This window comes from Callithrix jacchus, chromosome 7 (assembly GCF_049354715.1).
Source record: "Callithrix jacchus isolate 240 chromosome 7, calJac240_pri, whole genome shotgun sequence".
NCBI classification, from domain to species: Eukaryota; Metazoa; Chordata; class Mammalia; order Primates; family Cebidae; genus Callithrix; species Callithrix jacchus.
Genome location: NC_133508.1, coordinates 75,822,248 through 75,841,772, shown reverse-complemented (window position 1 = coordinate 75,841,772; position 19,525 = coordinate 75,822,248). Strand labels below are relative to the sequence as shown.

Below are 19,525 nucleotides of genomic sequence, written 5' to 3'. Positions count from 1 at the left end.
AACCCCTGACCTTGTGATCCTCCCATCTCAGCCCCACGAAGTGTTGGGATTACAGGCATGCGCCACTGTGCCCAGCCTCAGAGCACTTTCTTTATATCTCTGTTATCGCCTAATTTCAGTTCTCTCACAGACTGTTTATTGTATTACAGCATCCATTCTTTCTTCTTTAATTCTGTAGAATTATATGCCCTTCTCCTGACTGGAGACATATTTTTTAAGAACCCTAAATCAATAGAATTAAAGAATCTAAAGTGCATGTTACTTAAAAACAAAAACAAAAAGCTCCCTATTTGCATAGTTTACAAAATCTTTAAAAATCTTGAGTGTGAAAATACTAAAAGTAGCAAAAAATAATCCTAACTTGTCTACATCTTTCGTTGAAAAGAATAAAAAAACAGTGTCCTTTAACAAACAGGTACTCTAGAAAAAAAAAAAGCAGTATCTTATTGTCCAATGTTAAATTTCTCTTCTCATTTTACAAATGAAGAGATTGAAACAAAAAAGTTAATACATGAATTAAGGAGAATTCAGAAATTTGTAGAAAGCCCAGAGTATATCCCAATTAAAAAATACTATACTAAATGCTTTGTCTAGATTAGCTTATTAAATCTTAATCTTTTATACAATCCTTTGGGAATAAGTGCTATTAGGGCTGAGGGTAGCTTTGAAGTGGTGCTATTATCTTATTTTATGTAGGTCCAGAGAGATTAAATGACTTCCCAAGGTTATACAGCTAGTTAGTGGAAGAATAAGAATTTGAACTTAGATCTGCCTGACTCCAAAGCCTATATTCTTAACCACAAAGCTATATTGCTTCTGAAATGACTCAATTTACAGGCTGATGCTCTATTCACCCAAGACACTGCCTTTTTTTTTTTGAGATGGAGTCCTGCTCTGTCACCCAGGCTGGAATGCAGTGGCGTGATCTCGGTTCACTGCAACCTCCGCCTCCTGGGTTCAAGCAATTCTCCTGCCTCAGCCTCCCAATTAGCTAGGACTACAGGCACCCACCACCACGCCTGGCTAATTTTTGCATTTTTAATAGAGATGGAGTTTCACTAGGTTGGCCAGGATGGTCTTGATCTCCTGACCTCGTGATCCGCCTGCCTCTCGGCCTCCTAAAGTACTGGGATTACAAGTGTGAGCCACCGCACCCAGCCAACACTGCCATTCTAAATGCATTTTAGATAAATTAATTCTAGGGCTCTACTATCCCTCTCTCCACTTACACTTCTCACATGCATGGATGCATTGAGTAGGGCCCTTATTTCTATCTAGCAGAGTGCAACTCCAGCCACTCAAGCTTTCAGCAGATTAGCCTGTCTCCTGCTGCTGCTGTTCAGTAAATTCGACAGGCCTGCTGCTGTGCTAGACTCACAGAGAAGTAATTTCTCTTGGCTGAGATATTCGGATTGTTGTCACTCCAGTCATATGCTAGTTCCTCCTCCTCCTTCTCATTCAACCAGATCAACTCAGCTGTAGCTCTGGAAACAAATTTATGCAGGCTCTGAAGGTGCCTCATCCGGAAGCTAGAAGTTTCCTAGACAAAGCAAGAATGATCAGGTTAGATTGCCAGCCTTTGTATCTGTAGAAGATAGCACATTTGACATCAAAAGAGAGAATAACTGAGGAAATGAATTTGCTTTTAATCTCTGAATTCTTTCCCCATGGATTCAAGTTTTGTACAAGTTTCTCCCAGAACTCTAGTCCATCCTAAGTAGAAGACAGAATTCATAAGGCCTTTGTGGTGCTCCCTGGCTAAAAAATGATCCTGGGCTGTCCTACTCTGGACAATCTTGATAGACAGGGATGAAAAACAAGAGGATCAGGGAAAAAGTCCCCTCTACCAATCTCAAACTTTAGTTTTGGTGTCTCAAAACACATATAGCCAGAGGTTTGGTGAAGCACAATAACTAGGATAGGTTGTATTTATTTAACACTTTCAAGAACAGTGGTTTCTGACCCATTAAGAAAATTGAGGAAATGTTATCATACATATGAGTAAGTACATACTAAATGACATAACCTAATAAGCAGAAAACCAAACAGGGCAAAACCAGGAGATTTCTGAATTAGGGAAGAGATTTGATTGGAGGGAACCAGACTCTGTATGAGCAGAACATAAGAGAATTGGCAGAAACTCACCTTCAATTTACAATACTGTGTCTCCAGCTTTCCAAGAGTTTCAGCATAGCTGGTACGGAAATTTTGGGACATCTTTCCCTGATTAAAAAAGAATAAAATAAAAATATATTAGAGAAAGAATAAGTAAACTATGTGTTATGGTTGCAACTATGTAAATATTATGTTTGCACAAAGATATGGATTGGTTGCTCTAAGAAAACAGAGCTGAGAAAACAAATTTCTGAGTCAGATTTTATAACAGTTGAGCAGCGTAATTACAAATAACAGACCTCACTATCTTGTGTTTCCAGCAATTCTGGGAGGCTTCTAAGCAAAACCAATGCCTGATGATTCCCATTCAATTGTTTTATTGAAGGAGAAAGTTGAAATATAAAATGAGATAGAACAGTGACTGAAGGAGAAGGGAGACTGCGTGAATAGTTTCTCTATACCAGCTCTCAACTGCAGGCAGATGGGAAAGTAAAAAAATGCATGAATTTGGCTGGGTGCGGTGGCTCAAGCCTGTAATCCCAGCACTTTGGGAGGCCGAGGCGGGTAGATCACAAGGTCAAGAGATCGAGACCATCCTGGTCAACAAGGTGAAACCCCGTCTACTAAAAATATAAAAATTAGCTGGGCATGGTGGCACGTGCCTATAATCCCAGCTACTCAGGAGGCTGAGGCAGGAGAATTGCCTGAACCCAGAAGGCGGAGGTTGCAGTGAGCCGAGATCGCCCCATTGCACTCCAGCCTGGGTAACAAGAGTGAAACTCCATCTCAAAAAAAAAAAAAAAAAGGCAAGAATTTATAGGAAGAGGGCCAGAGTTTGGATGCTGCATCCGCTACTTACTAATTTTGACTGTAGCTTCCAGTATTACTTTTCTTTTTAGTAAAAAGGGGTAATAAAAATGCTTTTCTCACAAGTTTATTTCAAAGATTAACAGAAACACTTCATGTGAAAAGGGAATTTGTCATAAACCACTCTTCATCATCATTATTCTTTTCCAGAGCACCCTCCTCCTTTGCTACAGGTTTATTGTGTGTACTATCCTTTGTGTACTATCTGTTCCACCCAGGTCCCTCTTGTAATGTGGATTCTGAGGGCTACCCACCTCATACAACCTGGCCTCCTTGACACTTGAGCCCAGCTCTTCTACACTGGTATGGATGTGCTGCTGCGTTTCTAGCTGCAACTCCACACTAGGCAGGTCATTGCCCCACTCTGCTCGCTCCAGTTTCATCTGAAAAAGACATAATTTACTGCTGGGTTGGTAGGAAAATGGTCAGAATCAATGTTTGGACAAGGAGGCAAGGGGTAGAGGACTGAGCAAAAGAATACCTAAGCCATCTCCTTCAGGCTACAGCTCTTACAAAAAAATTATGCCAGCATTGCCTCTAAGGAGCAGGAGAGCAGATCCCACCAATTATACAACAGAGCAGCCTTTTGCTGCTGCATTATTAGTATACATTCTTAGAGTAATCAACCAGAAAGGGAAGGGAACTCCACAGCTCAAAATGCTTAACTTCAGTTTGGGCATTTCTCTCTATGGAGTCTTCACTTCACAATCATAACTGATATAAGAAAGAAGTATCTGGAAATATTTAGCTTTAGTCATGGCATCAACTACAGCCAGTGGAAGATAATTTTAAAACATGTTATTTTGGGATGTTTTTATTTATTTTGACATGGGGAATATATTATGTGGGAATAGGAAGAATTTAATATAAAACAAAATGGTTAGAAAGGTAAGGGCAATATCAAATTTGAACCATTATCACAGAACACATGTAAATACTTCCCCTTGGAACTGTGGAATACAGCAGTCTTGCTTAAACTTAAGAGTTACAATCAACAACAAAAAATGAAGAATAAACTCCTCTGTCAATGAGAGAATTAAAAAAAAAAAAACAGATTTACCAGATATAAAAATATAAGACATTCTTCACAGAAATAGAAAAAACAATTCTAAAATTTATATGGAACCACAGAAGACACAAATAGCCAAAGCTATCCTGAGCAAAAAGAAGAAAACTGGAGGAATCACATTACCTGACTTAAAATTATACTACAGAGCTATACTAACCAAAACAGCATGTTACTAGCCTAGAAACTGACACAGATACCAAAGGAACAGAATAGAGAATGCAGAAACAAATCCATACACCTACAATGAATGCATTTTCAACAAAGGTGCCACGAACATACACTGGGGTAAGGACAGTCTCTTCAATAAATGGTGCTGGGAAAACTGGATATCCATATGTAGAAGAATGAAACTTGACCTCTGTCCCTCACCATATATAAAAATCAAATAAAAATGGATTAAGGACAAACCTAACACCTTAAACTATGAAACTACTACAAGAAAACACTGGAAATACTCTCTAGGACACTGGACTGGAAAAGAATTTCTTGAGCAACACCACGCAAACACACGCAACCAAAGCTAAAATGAACAAATGGGATTATATCAAGTTAAAAAGCTTCTGCACATCGAATCAACAAAACAAAGAGACAGGCTGGGCACAGTGGCTCATGCTGTAATCCCAGGATTTTGGGAGGCTAAGGTGGGTGGATCACTTGAGGTGAGGAGTTCAAGACCAGCCTGGTTAACATGGTGAAACCCTGTCTTTACCAAAAATACAAAATTAGCTAGGCATGGAGGCAGGCACCTGTAATCCCAGCTCCTTGCGGGGCTGAGGCACAAGAATCACTTAGAACTCAAAGATTGTAGTGAGCTGAGATCACGCCATTGCACTCTAGCCTGGGTGACAGAGCAAGACTCTGTTTCAAAAAAAAAAAGACAACCCATAGAATGGGAGAAAATATTTGCAAACTACTTGTCTGACAAGGGATTAATAACCCAGAATATATAAGGAGCTCAAATAAGTTTACTGGAAAAAATCTAATAATCCAATTAAAAATGAGCAAAATATTTGAATAGACATTTCTCAAAAGAGGACATAGGAATGGCAAACAGGCATATGAAAAGGTGCTCAACATCACTGATCATCAGAGAAATGCAGATCAAAACTACAATGTGGTATCATCTCACCCCAGTTAAAATGGCTTTCATCCAAAAGACAGGCAATATACAAATGCTGGTGAGAATACGGAGAAAATGGAATATGATCCAGCAATCCCACTGCTGGGTATTTACCCAAAAGAAAGAAAATCAGTATATCATAGATATCTGCATTCCCATATTTGTTGTACCACTATTCACAACAGCAAGAATTTGGAAGCAACCCAAGTGTCCATCACAGGTGAATGGAAAAAGAAAATGTGGTACTTAAACACAATGAAGTACTATTCAGCCACACAAAAAGAATGAGAACCTGTCATTTGCAATAATATGGATGGAACTAGAGGTTATGTTAAGTGAAATATGCTAGGCACAGAAAGACAAATATCACATGTTCTCACTTAGTTGTGAGATGTATAAATCAAAACAGTCTGGGAAGAGTAGTACGGGGTCAGAGGGAGGTGGGGATGATTAATGAGTACAAAAAAATAGTTAAAGAATGAATAATACCTAGCATCTAACAACAGGATGACTATAGTCAAAATAATTTAGTTGTACATTCTTTTTTGAGGTGGGGTACTGCTCCGTTGCCCAGGCTGGAGCGCAGCAGTGCAATCTTGGCTCATTACAATCTCTGCCTCCCAGGTTCAAGTGATCCCCTCAACTCAGCTTCCCAAATAGCTGGGACCACAGGTGTGCACCACCATTCCTAGTTAATTTTCCGTAGAGATGGGGTTTGACATGTTGTCCAGACTGGTCTTGAACTCCTAGACTCCCACAATCTGCCCTCCTTGGCCTCCCAAAGTGCTAGGATTACAGGTGTGAGCTACCGAGCCCAGCCTATACATTTTTAAATAACTAAAAAAATATGATTGGATTGTTTGTAATACAAAGGATAAATTTCTTGAGATGATGGATACCCCATTTTCCATGATGTGATTATTATGCATTACATGACTATATCAAAATATCTCATGTATCCCATAAATATATATATACCTTCTATGTACTCACAAATAAAAAATTTTAATCAAAAAAAGAAGATAACAGATGTATAGACATTGCAATCTTCCCCCAAGCTCTCACTTAAGAGTATAGTTAGCTGAAGGGAAAAGATTCCCAAAGGGTTTCAAATAAGAAAACTGTATGCTGCCAGGCACAGTGGCTCACGTCTGTAATCCCAGCACTTTGGGAGGCTGAGGTGGGTGGATCACAAGGTCAGAGATCAAGACTATCCTGGCCAACATGGTAAAACCCTGTCTCTATTAAAAATACAAAAATTAGCTGGGTGTGGTGGCGCGTGCCTGTGGTCCCAGCTACTCGGGAGGCTGAGGTGGAAGAACCGCTTGAACCCAGGAGGCGGAAGTTGCAGTGAGCCGAGATTGCACCACTGCATTCCAGCCTGGTGACAGAGCAAGACTCCATCTCAAAAAACAAAACAAAACAAAACAAAAAAACCTGTGTGCTATTCAGTATAGGACTGTGAGAATCTGTGTCAACCTCATCCACTTAAGATCTAAGGAGAAGCGGGGCTGGGTCCCAGGCAGTATCAGTAATGAAGAAAATCAAGCCAGCTACTCAAGAGGCTGAGGCAGGAAGATCACTTGAGTCCAGGAGTTCCAGTTTAGCCTGGCAACATAGCAAGATCCCATCACTCAAATAAAATAATAATAATAATTAAGAGAATCTGCAGAGGGAACACAGAACAATCTGGTCCTCTTAGATAAGCTGCTAGATCCAATAAACATTAGTATACTGCATAATATTTTTGGATATAAACCCACCTGCATCTCTTCTACCCAAGACAGTAGTTCATACACAAATCGGAGATTGCCTTCATCTTCAGAGGAGCTGATAGCCACAAGTTCAGCCCGAGTCATAGGCTTTCGGAACCAGGAGGTAGAAGAAGAATGGGTTGCCTTGGTTAAGGGTTCTGCTTTCAGATGAATAGTGGTTAAAGTAGACGGTGGAACCAATTCAAGTGAAGTAAAATGGCCCTTCCGGTACAGGTTTGTACACTCTAGACGCAAGGTGACTAGCTCATCCTGCAGGCGCATGACCCTGAAATGGAAGAAGAGAAAAAAGAAAGGGACTTAAGTCTATAGTATACTTTTTAAAAATAAAATCTTCCATTTGACAAAGATATGATAAAATAAAAATGAGCCAGCCTGGCCAACATGGTGAAACCCTGTCTCTACTAAAAATACAAAATTTAGCTGGGTGTGATGGCACAGGCCTGTAATCCCAGCTACTTGGGAGAATCATTTGAACTCAGGAGGCAGAGGCTGCAATGAGTCGAGATCACACCACTGCATCCCAGCCTGGGTGACAGATCAAGACGCTGTCTCAAAAAATAAATAAAATAAAATAAAAATGAGATCATACAAGGAAAAGTGTTTTGAAAAAGTGTTATATGAATACAAGGTAATATTATCATCTAGTTCAGAATTGTTTTTAAGACAAATGCCAAATTAGTGTTAATTGGAGGGAAGCTAACAATACTATTTATATAATTCCCAAATTGCATAATAATACAATGCATGGATTAGGGGTCAAAAGAAAGACTAGGGGTCCTAGTCTTGGCTCTGTAAAACTAGCCACATGACTTCAGATAATTTTCATCTTCTGTGGGTCTCAGTTTTCTTCCATATAAAAAGAATGTGATGGATCACCAATGTTTCTTTTTTTTTTTTTTGCACTCAGAAAATGATTCCGTTCCAATGCAGGATCACCAATGTTTCTGAATCAGATGTTGTGTTGTGTCCCACCCCTGCATGTCCTTCTAAAATATATGGAAACGGGCCAGATATGGTGGTTGCTTCACACCTGTAATCCCAGTACTTTGGGAGGCTGAGGCAGGAGGATCACTTGAGCCCGGGCAACATGGTGAAACCCCATCTCTACTAAAAACACAAAAATTAGCTGGGTGTGGCAGCATGCACTTATGGTCCCAGCTACTCGGGAGGCTGAGCTTAAAAGGATCACTTGAGCTCAAGAAGTCAAGGCTGCAGTGAGCCATGATTGTGTGTGCCACTGCACGCCAGCCTGGGTAATAAGTGTGAGACCCTGTCTGAATTAATTAATTACAATAAAATATGTGAGATGTTATAAAAAGCCACAATAATTGAAGTAATCCTATAGGTACTCAGTGGGATGGGCCTGCAATAAGGGAAAACTGTCCTCCACTAAAAGAACATTCCTGCCAAGATACCTATAGTATCCCCATTGAGACACTGACCTCAAAGGTCCAAGTTAAAAGATTCAGTGCCTGCTGGATGCAGTGGCTCACACCTGTAATCCCAGCACTTTGGGAGGCCAAGGCGGGTGGATAACGAGGTCAAGAGATCAAGACCATCCTGGTCAGCATGGTGAAACCCCGTCTCTTCTAAAAATACAAAAACTTAGCTGGGCATGGTAGTGCATGCCTGTAATCCCAGCTGCTCGGGAGGCTGAGACAGGAGAATTGCCTGAACCCAGGAGACGGAGGTTGCAGTGAGCTGAGATCGTGCCATTGCACTCCAGCCTGAGTAATAAGAGCGAAACTCTGTCTTTAAAAAAAAAAAAAAAAAAAAAAAAAGATTCAGTGCCTGACTCTTGATCTACTGTTGATCCATGAGCTTCAGCAGTAGCAAACAAGCCCTCCATTTGAGTCCCTTGGTTCCTCACCTAAAAGCCAGCTCTTCTAGCTGGTAGTAATTTTCATCCCGCAGGATCTGGAGATCGACTTGCAGCTGCCTGATGAGACCTTCACACTCCTGAATATACATGATGACATCTGACTCACATTGTACTGGTTGTCCTGATTCCAGGTGAGCAGCATCCTGAGACAGGAAGAGAGAATAATAGTAGGAAAACTTCCATTGTCCCCACTTACCAGGACAGAGGGAGCCAAGGAGCCTACAGCAATTCTAAAAAAAAAAAAAAAAAAAAAAAGGGAAGTAATACATCTGAATTCCTCAATTGCTAACTTCAGCCATTAGAGCAGAGGGTGAGAAGCAAAAAACATGTGACACAAGATGTGGGACAAAACAGTCAGAGACTTACAGCCTGCAGTGTATTCTTAGCTAGTGTCAGTTTTTCTTCACAGTTCAAAGCACCATTTTGGATTTTGTTTGCAATCTGTAGCAGCAATTCCAGCCTAAAATAAGATAAAACCATAGTCATGTACAAGGTTCACAGCAGCTCAATAAATAATATCAGACCACTCTCAGGATCTGGACCCATAAAACCATAGTCATGTACAAGGTTCACAGCAGCTCAATAAATAATATCAGACCACTCTCAGGATCTGGACCCACCTCTCCACAGCTGGCCGAAGTGATTTTTCTCGCTCCAGCATTTCTATGATGAGCTTTCCCCACTCTTCTTCCACATCATTGGGGTGATAACCTTGAGGCAGTTTAATTCGGCCAAATTCAATCCACACCTGAAACAGATACTCTTTCAGTCCAAAAACACAGCCATGCCCTCTTGTCCTAGTTTTGATTTATTCTTTGCACATCATTTTTTGCCTCTTTACCCAGCCATTTAGCAGCTTTTCCTATTGTTAATATGGAAAAACAATCAAATATGTATCAGGTTCTTCACCCTTGAGGTGAAAAAAGTCACCTCTAGAATGTAGAGGTGACTACAGTCCCTAGACTACCTACTCTAAGTCCTTCTAATCCTTCTACGCTTTCTATAAATCCTCCTTTCCCCTATAATTTTTATTCTGGCAAGGTTAAATTCTCATCTCTACAACTTCAAATTCTTTAGAAATCAAATTCTGAATAGAAGTCTTCTTTCCACCCTAGGAAAAGATTTAGCCTCCATCTAAGAAGCAGAAAAATTCATCCACAAAACACAAGATTTCTGAATAACTATTGGCCATTTTTCTTTTTTTCTTTTTTGAGACGGAGTTTCGCTCGTTACCCAGGCTGGAGTGCAATGGCGCGATCTCGGCTCACCGCAACCTCCGCCTCCTGGGTTCAGGCAATTCTCCTGTCTCAGCCTCCCGAGTAGCAGGGATTACAGGCACACGCCACCACGCCCAGCTAATTTTTTAATATTTTTAGTAGAGATGGGGTTTCACCATGTTGACCAGGATGGTCTCGATCTCTTGACCTCATGATCCACCCGCCTTGGCCTCCCAAAGTGCTGGGATTACAGGCTTGAGCCACCGCGCCCGGCCTGTAGGCCATTTTTCAATAAGCCTTTTAAAAAACAGAGATGCCTTGAACCAATTAGTGTGGGTCAGCTCGGAAGAAAAAAAGAAAAAAACAAAAACAAATAGAGATGCCCAGGCATGGTGGCTCATGTTTGTAATCCCAACACTTTGGAAGGCCAAGAAGGGCGAATCACCTGAGGTCAGGAATTTGAGACCAGTCTGGCCAACATGGTGAAACCTCGTCTCTAGTTTTAAAAAAAAAAAAAAAAAAAAAAAAAAGTAGCCCGGCATGGTGGTGGGCACCTGTAATCCCAGCTACTCGGGAAGCTGAGGCAAGAGAATTGCTTAAACCCAGGAGGCAGAGCTTTGCAGTGAGTCAAGATGGCACTACTGTACTCCAGCCTGGGTGATAAAAACAAACTCCATCTCAAAAAATAAAACAAAACAAAATAAAATAAAATAAAAAATAAAAAGTAGGGAAGGCAGACACTACCCCTTTACCACAAAATTTTAAGACCAGCCTGAGAGGGGTGTTATTATTTGTCACCAGGAGAGTACTGCTATTAATGCAGTTTGGGAAGAGAATACAAGGAATCTATAATCAAGAAGCAACAACAGTACAGACCAGCAAACCCCAAGCTTCAGCAAAGAATAAGCTCTCTTACCTCTAGTAATTTATATAATTCCTCAATTCTTCCTTTTTCTCTCTCCTTGGCCAGAATTTCTGTTTCTTTGAAGTGTATATATTGGTTATAAAGTGCCTATAAAATTAATATTTGATGAATGAATGGACACAAACTATAGGACCCCATTTTACATACCACCTCATCCAGAAGTCAGCAGTGATAAGCTCTGAGACTTACTCCCTAGAAAGATTTTACAAATACAATTTAAGTCCCTGACTTTACCTTAAGTTCAACGGGGTTTTGGGGAAAAGATTTATCTGACATCAGTATTGTATGCTGTTTGATCCAGGGAATGAGGGAGTCCACTCGGCTTTGGTATTCTTGCCACCTGGAGTCCACTTCCTGTTGCCAGAAGGTAAATATCACACACCTGATTAGCAATATCCACAACAAGCACAAGAGAAAGTAGCTGAGGCCACTCTAAACTATATAAAACCCCTTTCCTCTGATTGCCTAGATGGTGCTCAGTTTAATGCTCACAGTACCAGTTTCAAAGCTCCTTAAGGGCTCTTAGGATGGGATTCAATTTCCTGACACTAAAAAGGCTACAAATCAAGCTACTAAAAATATTCTGAAAAGAGCCATGATCTACCTAATCAAGCTGATATATGAGTGACTGAGAAAACACTTCCTCATCCTGAATTACAGCTGGGAATGAGAGGGACATTCTTCCAAATGGTCTATGCTAATTGTTACAAAATTAGCAATATCTAGACTCATTTCCAGGGCCAAGGATAATGTCCATATATGATAAAGATACCGGATATATAGTCTGATACAGAGCATAAAAGTGCTCTGTATACTGTGAGTGCTTAAGAAAGTGTCTAAGCAATGCATTCCACTCAAATGAATCAAAGTCAGAAGGCCCTCTAGGAAAATGTTCTTTTACCGTAGCACTGATCCCTTCTCCACCCTCAGGGACTTTAGGGAAGGCATCGTAAATCGAAGACACGTAAGTGATGACAGACTTTTCATCTGGAGATGGCACATCCACATCTGAGAGAGAATGGACAAAAAATTTCTTAGTCAGAACAAAGAAACTTGCCAGAAGGAGGAATACTGAATATATGTTCCTTACTTAAGTTCAGTAAACTCTCTCTCACCTTCTGCATCTAGCAAGCGAGTAACTCCCAGTCTTTCTGCCACTTCAAAAGCCTGTTCCAGATTCTCTCGGTTACTCTGGATCTGCACCCTCTCCATGTCTACCAGATCAGGTCTGTAAAAGTCCAGCAAGGCACATGAAAAGCCACCATCTACACATCACACATGAGTTCACACAAAGAAAACCTCTTAAGGGTTCCCAGAGCTGAAAAACACTGAGTGAGTTAGAGAAAAGGCAGGAGTTTTTGAAGAGTACAAATTCTTTTTTTTTTTTTTAAAGACGGGGTTTCACCATGTTGGTCAGGCTGGTCTTGAACTCCCGACCTCGGGTGATCTGCCTGCCTTGGCCTCCTAAGTGCGTGGATTACAGGCATGAGCCACCACACCCAGCCACAAATTCCATTTTTAAGTATACACCAGGGGCCCAGTGCTTCCTAATGCCAAACTTAAACGTCTAGGTTTGTTGAATGTCATGGGGAAAATACCATCAATTAGCACTGGAAATTGGGTGATGTTTATGATGACTAAGAAGTCAATAATTTTGATTTTTGTCATTCAGAATTCCTGTCTTCCTCACCTCACTTCAGCTATCTGCTGTTCCTAAACGACTCTAAGCAAGCCCTCATTTCATGCCCTTTGTACCTGTATTTCTTCCAGCTGGAACCCTCTGACCCCAAAAGCCCGAATGACTCACTCCCTCATGGCTCTGGTCTAACATCCTCACCAAAGAGGCCATGTCTGACCACCCTGTCCAAAATACTACAAACCTCTGTCACTTTCTAATCCTGCCATTGCATTTACCACTGGTTGGTGACATATATTTATTTCCTATTCTCCCTACTGAAAGGTTAAGTTCCATGAGAGTAAGAACTTCCGCTGTTTTCTTCACTGCTCCTTATGCCCAGTTCCTGGAAAAGTAGTTAAATAAATATTACTTTCTCAAATGAATCAAAGCTTTGATTCTTGGTTGAGGAGGTGGAAATAGCATTATAACTAATTACAAACAAGAGATGAGAAGAAGCCCTGCAGGAGCACAGAAATTCCACTGTTCTTACCGATATCGGTGAATAAGTGCATTGAACATCTTCCCATCACTCCAGCAGGAGGAAAAGTTGGTGCATTTGATTCCTGTGTAACCAGCTGTCACCTTCTGGGTCCATAGAAGTAGCTTCTCCTTGGCTGACATGTCCCCTGATTCTCCACTAATGTAGATGTCAGAGATCTGCCAAAAGACAGGACATAGAATAATTCAAAAATAAGATAAAGTCTTTTGGCCTTCTCTTCTCCATCCATTATGGCTTGTAGCAAATTGAAGATCCAAGGCTGACAACACTTTAGAGGAGTATTCCCAACATATATTCACCCTCTTAGTAGTCAAAGAAATGCAAACTAAAACCATGAGAGATAATTTTTCACCTATCAAACTAGGAAATGTTTGTTTTTAATGATATTATTCAAGATTGGAGAGAATATCTAAAATTGGATAATGTCATACACTGCCACTAGTGAAAATATAAATGGCATAACTTATCTGGATGTCAGTTTTGAATAAAGTCTTCAAACATACATACAACTTGATGGGAAGTCACCAGAAATATAAACAAATAATTGTATAAATGAATATTTATCAAAGAATAATAAACGTGATAGCAAAAGTTTATAAAAAGCTTAAATTCTAATAAGGGATTGACTGGTTATAAATTACATCACAATTATAGCAGAATAGAATTCTCTGTAACACTTAATAAAGTTTTGCAAAGAAAATTTTAATGACATAGTACAATGATTACCAAATTTAAGAAAAAGAATATAAACAATATATAGTAACTTGATTATTTTGTTATAAAAAACATACAAAATATACATTTAAGTACAGTCATATATATGTATACATGCATACACATACAACTATGTATGCAATACAGGTGCATATACTGTATATATGTGAGAAATACAGCAAACTAATAATCATAGTTACCTCTGAGGAGTAACATTACAGGTGATTTTTATATTTTCCAAATTTTCTGCATCCTGGCCTTTTTTTTTTTTTTTTTTTTTTTGAGACAAGAGTCTTACTCTGTTGCCCAGGCTGGAGTGCAGTGGTGCGATCTTGGCTCACTGCAACCTCCACCTCCCGGGTTCAAGCGATTCTCCTGCCTCAGCCTTCCGAGTAGCTGGGACTAAGGTGTGTGCCACCAGGTCTAGCTAATTTTTCATATTTTTAGTAGAGACGGGGTTTCACCATGTTAGACAGGATGGTCTTGATCTCCTGACCTCGTGATCCACCTGCCTTGGCCTCCCAAAGTGCTGGGATTATAGGCGTGCGCCACCATACCTGGCAATCCCGTACATTTTTATAATAAGAAAAAAGCTACTTTAAGAAATCTCCAAAATACAGCACAAGACCTATTTTAGAGAGACTGTGATGCAGGTGAGGAAAAAGTGCATGTCTCTGATTACATGCACACACCTTGAATTGAGTCCTGTAAAGTAGAAATAATACCTACCACCTTTTCAGGGTTGCTATGAAAATCAGCAAGATTACACATTAAAGCCCCTAGCCCAAACTGAGGGTTATGCTCAACAAATAAGGGTTCCCTTCTCTCTTTCTTATTTGAAGGCTAGTCTTGCTTTGATTTTTACTTGCCTAATTCCCACAACGCTGACATTCTGTATCATCATCTAATTAAATGTTATTTTGGGTCAGGCACAGTGGCTCACACCTGTAATCCCAGCTCTTTGGGAGGCTGAGGCAGGCAGATCACCTGAGGTCAGGAGTTCGAGACCAGCCTGGCTGACATGGTAAAACCCCATCTCGACTAAAAACACAAAAATTTGCCAGGAGTGGTGGTGCACACCTATCATCCCAGCTACCTGGGAGGCTGAGGCACGAGACATTTGAACCTGGAAGGTGGAGATTGTGGTAAGCCAAAATTGTACCACTGCACTCCAGTATGGAGACAACAGAAGAAGTCTCAAAAAATTTTTTTAAATAAATAAATGTTATTTTGCATTACTATTATTTCATATATTTAATCTTATCTTCCCTAGACTACAAGTTTCCTGAGAGGTGCTGGCACCACATCTTAACAACTAGAGCAAAAACTGAACAGCAGTCCCTATGTGGGAGAGCTCCTCGCCACTGGACGTGTTCAAGCAGAAACTGGGATGCTGTGGACGAAGTAACTTCCAAATCTGAGACCTACTGATCATAGTCCTTCAGTGCATTGTCCATTGCACTTAGCGTTGTGCTGGTTGTATACTGGGACCTTAACATGTTTTAATTAATAATAACTTGGTTTATGAATGAAATAAAAATAGGCAAATAAAAGTATCTGGGGGAGGAGGCATGGTGGCCCACGCCTGTAATCCCAACACTGGGAGGCCGAGGCAGGTGGATCACCTGAGGTCAAGAGTTCAAGACCAATCTGGTCAACATCATGAAACCTTGTCTCTATTAAAAGTACAAAAAAATTAGCTGGGCATGTTGATGTGTGTTTGTAATTTCAGCTACTCGGGAGGCTGAGGCAAGAGGATCACTTGAACCCAGGAGGCAGAGGGTGCAGTGAGCTGAGATTGTGCCATTCTACGCCAGCCTGGGCAACAGTGCAGGACTCCATTAAAAAAAGAAAGAAGGGAACGATCCAAGATGGCCGATCGCTAACATCCCGGGATTGCAGCTCTCAGGGAAGGCGCAGAGAACTAGAGGACGCCACACTTTCAGACAAAGTCTGGTCGCTCACGGAGCAGAAGATCCCCCAGTGGTGGAAACACACGAGTCGCCAGCGCTACTCTCGTGGTGGGCGCAGGGGGCGGCAGCGCTTGGCGCAGAGTAAACTACTACGGAAACAAGAAGGAAGCCGGACAGGAGAATCCTGGGCAGAAAAGCACCATCAGTTTTAATGCTGCTGCTCTGGCCCTGGGAACTAACAACCTGGACGTCCACTCAAGAGACCTAATCTGAAAGTTGGTAATTTCAGACGACAGGAGGATAAATTTACAATGACGGGAAGAAACCAGTGTAAAAAAGCTGAGAATTCTCAAAGTCAGAATGCCTCTCCCTCTAAAGATGATCACAGTTCCACATCAACAATGCAACAAGGCTTGATGGAGAACGAGCGCCTCCTGATGACAGAATCACTCTTCAAGGAATGGATAATAACAAACTTCGGTGAGTTAAAAGAACATGTTGTAGCCCAACGTAAAGAAACTAGGAACTTTGAAAAAAGGTTTGACGAAATCCTATTGAGAATAGACAACTTAGAGAGGAGTATGAGTGAATTAATGGAACTGAAGAATACAATACAGGAACTCCGAGAAGTATGCACAGGTTTAAACACTCGAATTGTTCAAGCAGAAGAAGGGATATCAGAGGTCAAAGTCCAACTTAATGAAATAAAACGTGAAGAAAAGATTAGAGAAAAAAGGATAAAAAGGAATGAGCAAAGTCTCCAAGAAATGTGGGACTATGTGAAAAGACCAAATTTACGTTTGATAGGTGTACCTGAATGCGACGGAGAGAATGAATCCAAGCTGGAAAATACCCTTCAGGATATTATTCAGGAAAATTTTCCTAAACTAGCAAAGCAGGTCAACATTCAACCCCAGGTAATACAGAGAACACCACAAAGATATTTCTCAAGAAGAGCAACCCCAAGGCACATAATCGTTAGATTCACCAGGGTTGAAACGAAGGAGAGGATACTAAGGGCAGCCAGAGAGAAAGGTCAGATAACCCACAAAGGCAAGCCTATCAGACTTACAGCAGATCTCTTGGCAGAAACTCTACAGGCCAGAAGAGAGTGGGGGCCAATATTCAACATCCTCAAAGAACAGAACCTTCAGCCCAGAATTTCATATCCAGTCAAACTAAGCTTCACAACTGAAGGAAAAATAAAATCTTTTATGAACAAGCAAGAACTCAGAGATTTTATTACCACCAGGCCTGCTTTACAAGAGCTTCTGAAAGAAGCATTACACACAGAAAGAAACAACCAGTATTAGCCTTTCTAAAAATATACCAAAAAGTAAAGAGCACCAACATAAAGAAGAATTTACACCAACAAATGGATAAAACAGCCAGTCAACATCAAATGGCAGTAACCCTAAATTTAAATTGACTGAATTCCCAATCAAAAGACACAGCCAAAACCCAACGGCATGTTACATCCAGACCTGTTTCACATGCAAGGATACGCAAAGACTCAAAACAAAGGGATGGAGAAAGATTTACCAACCAAATGGAGAGCAAAAATAAATAATAAATAAATAAAAAGCAGGAGTTGCAATTCTTGTATCGGATAAAATAGATTTTAAAGAAACAAAGATATAGTGGTAAAAGGATCAATGCAACAACAAGAGCTAACGATCCTAACACCCAGATAGGAGACTTAGATTCAATGAGACAGAAAATTAATAAGGATATCAAGGACTCGAACTCAGATCCAGAACAAGTAAACTTAATAAATATTTATAGAGCTCTCCACTTCAAATACACAAAATATACATTCTTATCAATACCACATCACACCTACCCATTAGTTTAAATGAAACATTGATTGGCCATTATTAATACCCAATTTTTTTCAAAATAAAGCAATATTTCCATTTACTCTCCCTCTTTCTCTTCCTCTTTCTTCCTCTCCTTTACTTATTATTATTTTTTTTTTCCTTTTTCTTTCCTTCTCTCAAAAAAAAAAAAAGAAATCAACTTGTAAACCTCTAGATCCAGGTCGGCAATGTCTCTTTCATTGCTTGATTTCCTTTCTTCCCTTCCCTCCCTCCCTCCCTCCCTCCCTCCCCTCCTTCCTCCCTAACCGTCCTTATTCCCTTCCTTCCTGCCTTCCTCCCCCCCCCCAAAAAAAAAAAAAAAAAAAAAAAAGAAAGAAAAAGTATTCTGGGATAAAGCCCATCTAGAATCTGTAGACAGGTTACTTAGCAAATTTAAAGCAGTGTGTAAAGTGAAATAAGTTTAGGCTAGCATATTTGTCTGCTCTGGAGTGGGACTATAAATGATTTCATTTTTTCTTTCTATTCTTTTTTTTTTCAGACTTTAAGTAATGATCACACTTTATTTTGTGTAATAAAAACTATAAAAATAATCTTTGTTAACAAGGAAAAATGTTAAGCCTTTGAATCAGACAGATATCTGTTTGAAAGAAGGCATTCACTAGAAATGTGACCTCAGGCAAACCATGTAAACCTCCTGGTCAAATTTTCACCATATTTAAAACAGGATAATAACTTTCTCAAAGGGCTGTTATAAAGATTTGATGAGATGATGTAGGCAGTGCCTGGGGTACCTGCATTTCCTTCTCATAATAATAAGACAGCATATCCAGCACAATTTTTGGTCTGGGTGTTTGGGGCAGAGAAAACACATGCATGACAACACAACACCCTGTCTCTTCTCTATCAGGTGCAGTACCGTGAAAGTAGTAGCTTCCCTTGTAGTCAATACAAGGGAGAAATCAATAATAAGGCATCTCCAAGTGTCTGAATTTACAAACTCAACTCATAATAGATGAGAAATATCAGGAAAAAAAAACAAAAACAGGACCAGGGACTTTTATTTAGAAAAAAAGAAAGCTGCAGGCTACTAAATGTTACTAAGATGTCTGAAGAAAGACTGTGAGAATAGAAGAGTATGGGAAGCTTGCATTGAGCAGAGAAAAGGTATTGCCACGAAGTATTGCCTCCATGCCTGTGAAGGGGAAATTGTGCTCTACCTAGCAGATTCAAGGGACATGGGTTCACATGCCCTTGACAAGTACATTTCTACAAAAGAAATCAGACTATTCTACTTTGATGATGCCAACTAATAAGACCATCCTATAAATCATTCTTCCACTCACCACCTCTCTGTTCTGACTCCATGTTCACCTGACAACCTTCAGATAATTATTTGATCCCCATACAGATATTCTAAAGCAACAAAAGCACTAAGTGGCCAATTCAAATAATCACTTGGCAATTAAAAACTAGTTTGTAAATTAATAAATTCACATCAATCAATCTCATGCAAATGTGATCAATGTGAGTCAATTCCCTAAAACCTAAGCAACTCCAGTTCTACTTGAGCTGGGCGAGGGGCAGCAGTGGGGGGAGAGGCTATGGAACTGCAGAGCCAAGCATCCAATAATGGATCATGGTGCCCAAGATATCATCCTGTGAGCCTCTTCCTATAAACAGTTTCTTCCTAGTACCAATTCTATTTCAGTTCCCCTTAACATTTCTAGCTGCCTATTTCACTGGCTAAATGCAAAAATGACATATCCCACTGCCTTCACGGTAGCTGCTCTACATACATCTTAAAGTAAAACATTACTGGGAACAGGAAATAGATTTGTTGAAGTAAAAAAAGACAGAACTTGAATAAGCAAAACAAAATCTAAGTATTTGGGTTCCTTACCCAAAAACGAAATTTCAGTTAGTTAATTAAT

General features: G+C 40.1%; 1 protein-coding gene across 14 annotated transcripts in view; it reads right to left on the bottom strand.

The window, feature by feature from the left end:
• The window catches only part of MACF1 (microtubule actin crosslinking factor 1), a 319,804-nt gene that overhangs the window by 187,187 nt on the left and 113,092 nt on the right, over positions 1–19,525 (bottom strand). For all 14 annotated transcript variants that reach the window (XM_078331310.1, XM_078331314.1, XM_078331308.1 and 11 more), the window contains 12 exons: positions 13,139–13,305; positions 12,086–12,198; positions 11,872–11,978; positions 11,205–11,324; positions 10,962–11,057; positions 9,449–9,576; positions 9,195–9,288; positions 8,817–8,971; positions 6,935–7,211; positions 3,237–3,365; positions 2,146–2,223; positions 1,379–1,540 (listed from right to left, as the gene is read on the bottom strand). In XM_078331310.1, coding sequence (XP_078187436.1) covers positions 1,379–1,540; positions 2,146–2,223; positions 3,237–3,365; positions 6,935–7,211; positions 8,817–8,971; positions 9,195–9,288; positions 9,449–9,576; positions 10,962–11,057; positions 11,205–11,324; positions 11,872–11,978; positions 12,086–12,198; positions 13,139–13,305 — 1,626 coding nt within the window. The remainder of the gene's footprint in view (positions 1–1,378; positions 1,541–2,145; positions 2,224–3,236; positions 3,366–6,934; positions 7,212–8,816; positions 8,972–9,194; positions 9,289–9,448; positions 9,577–10,961; positions 11,058–11,204; positions 11,325–11,871; positions 11,979–12,085; positions 12,199–13,138; positions 13,306–19,525) is intronic.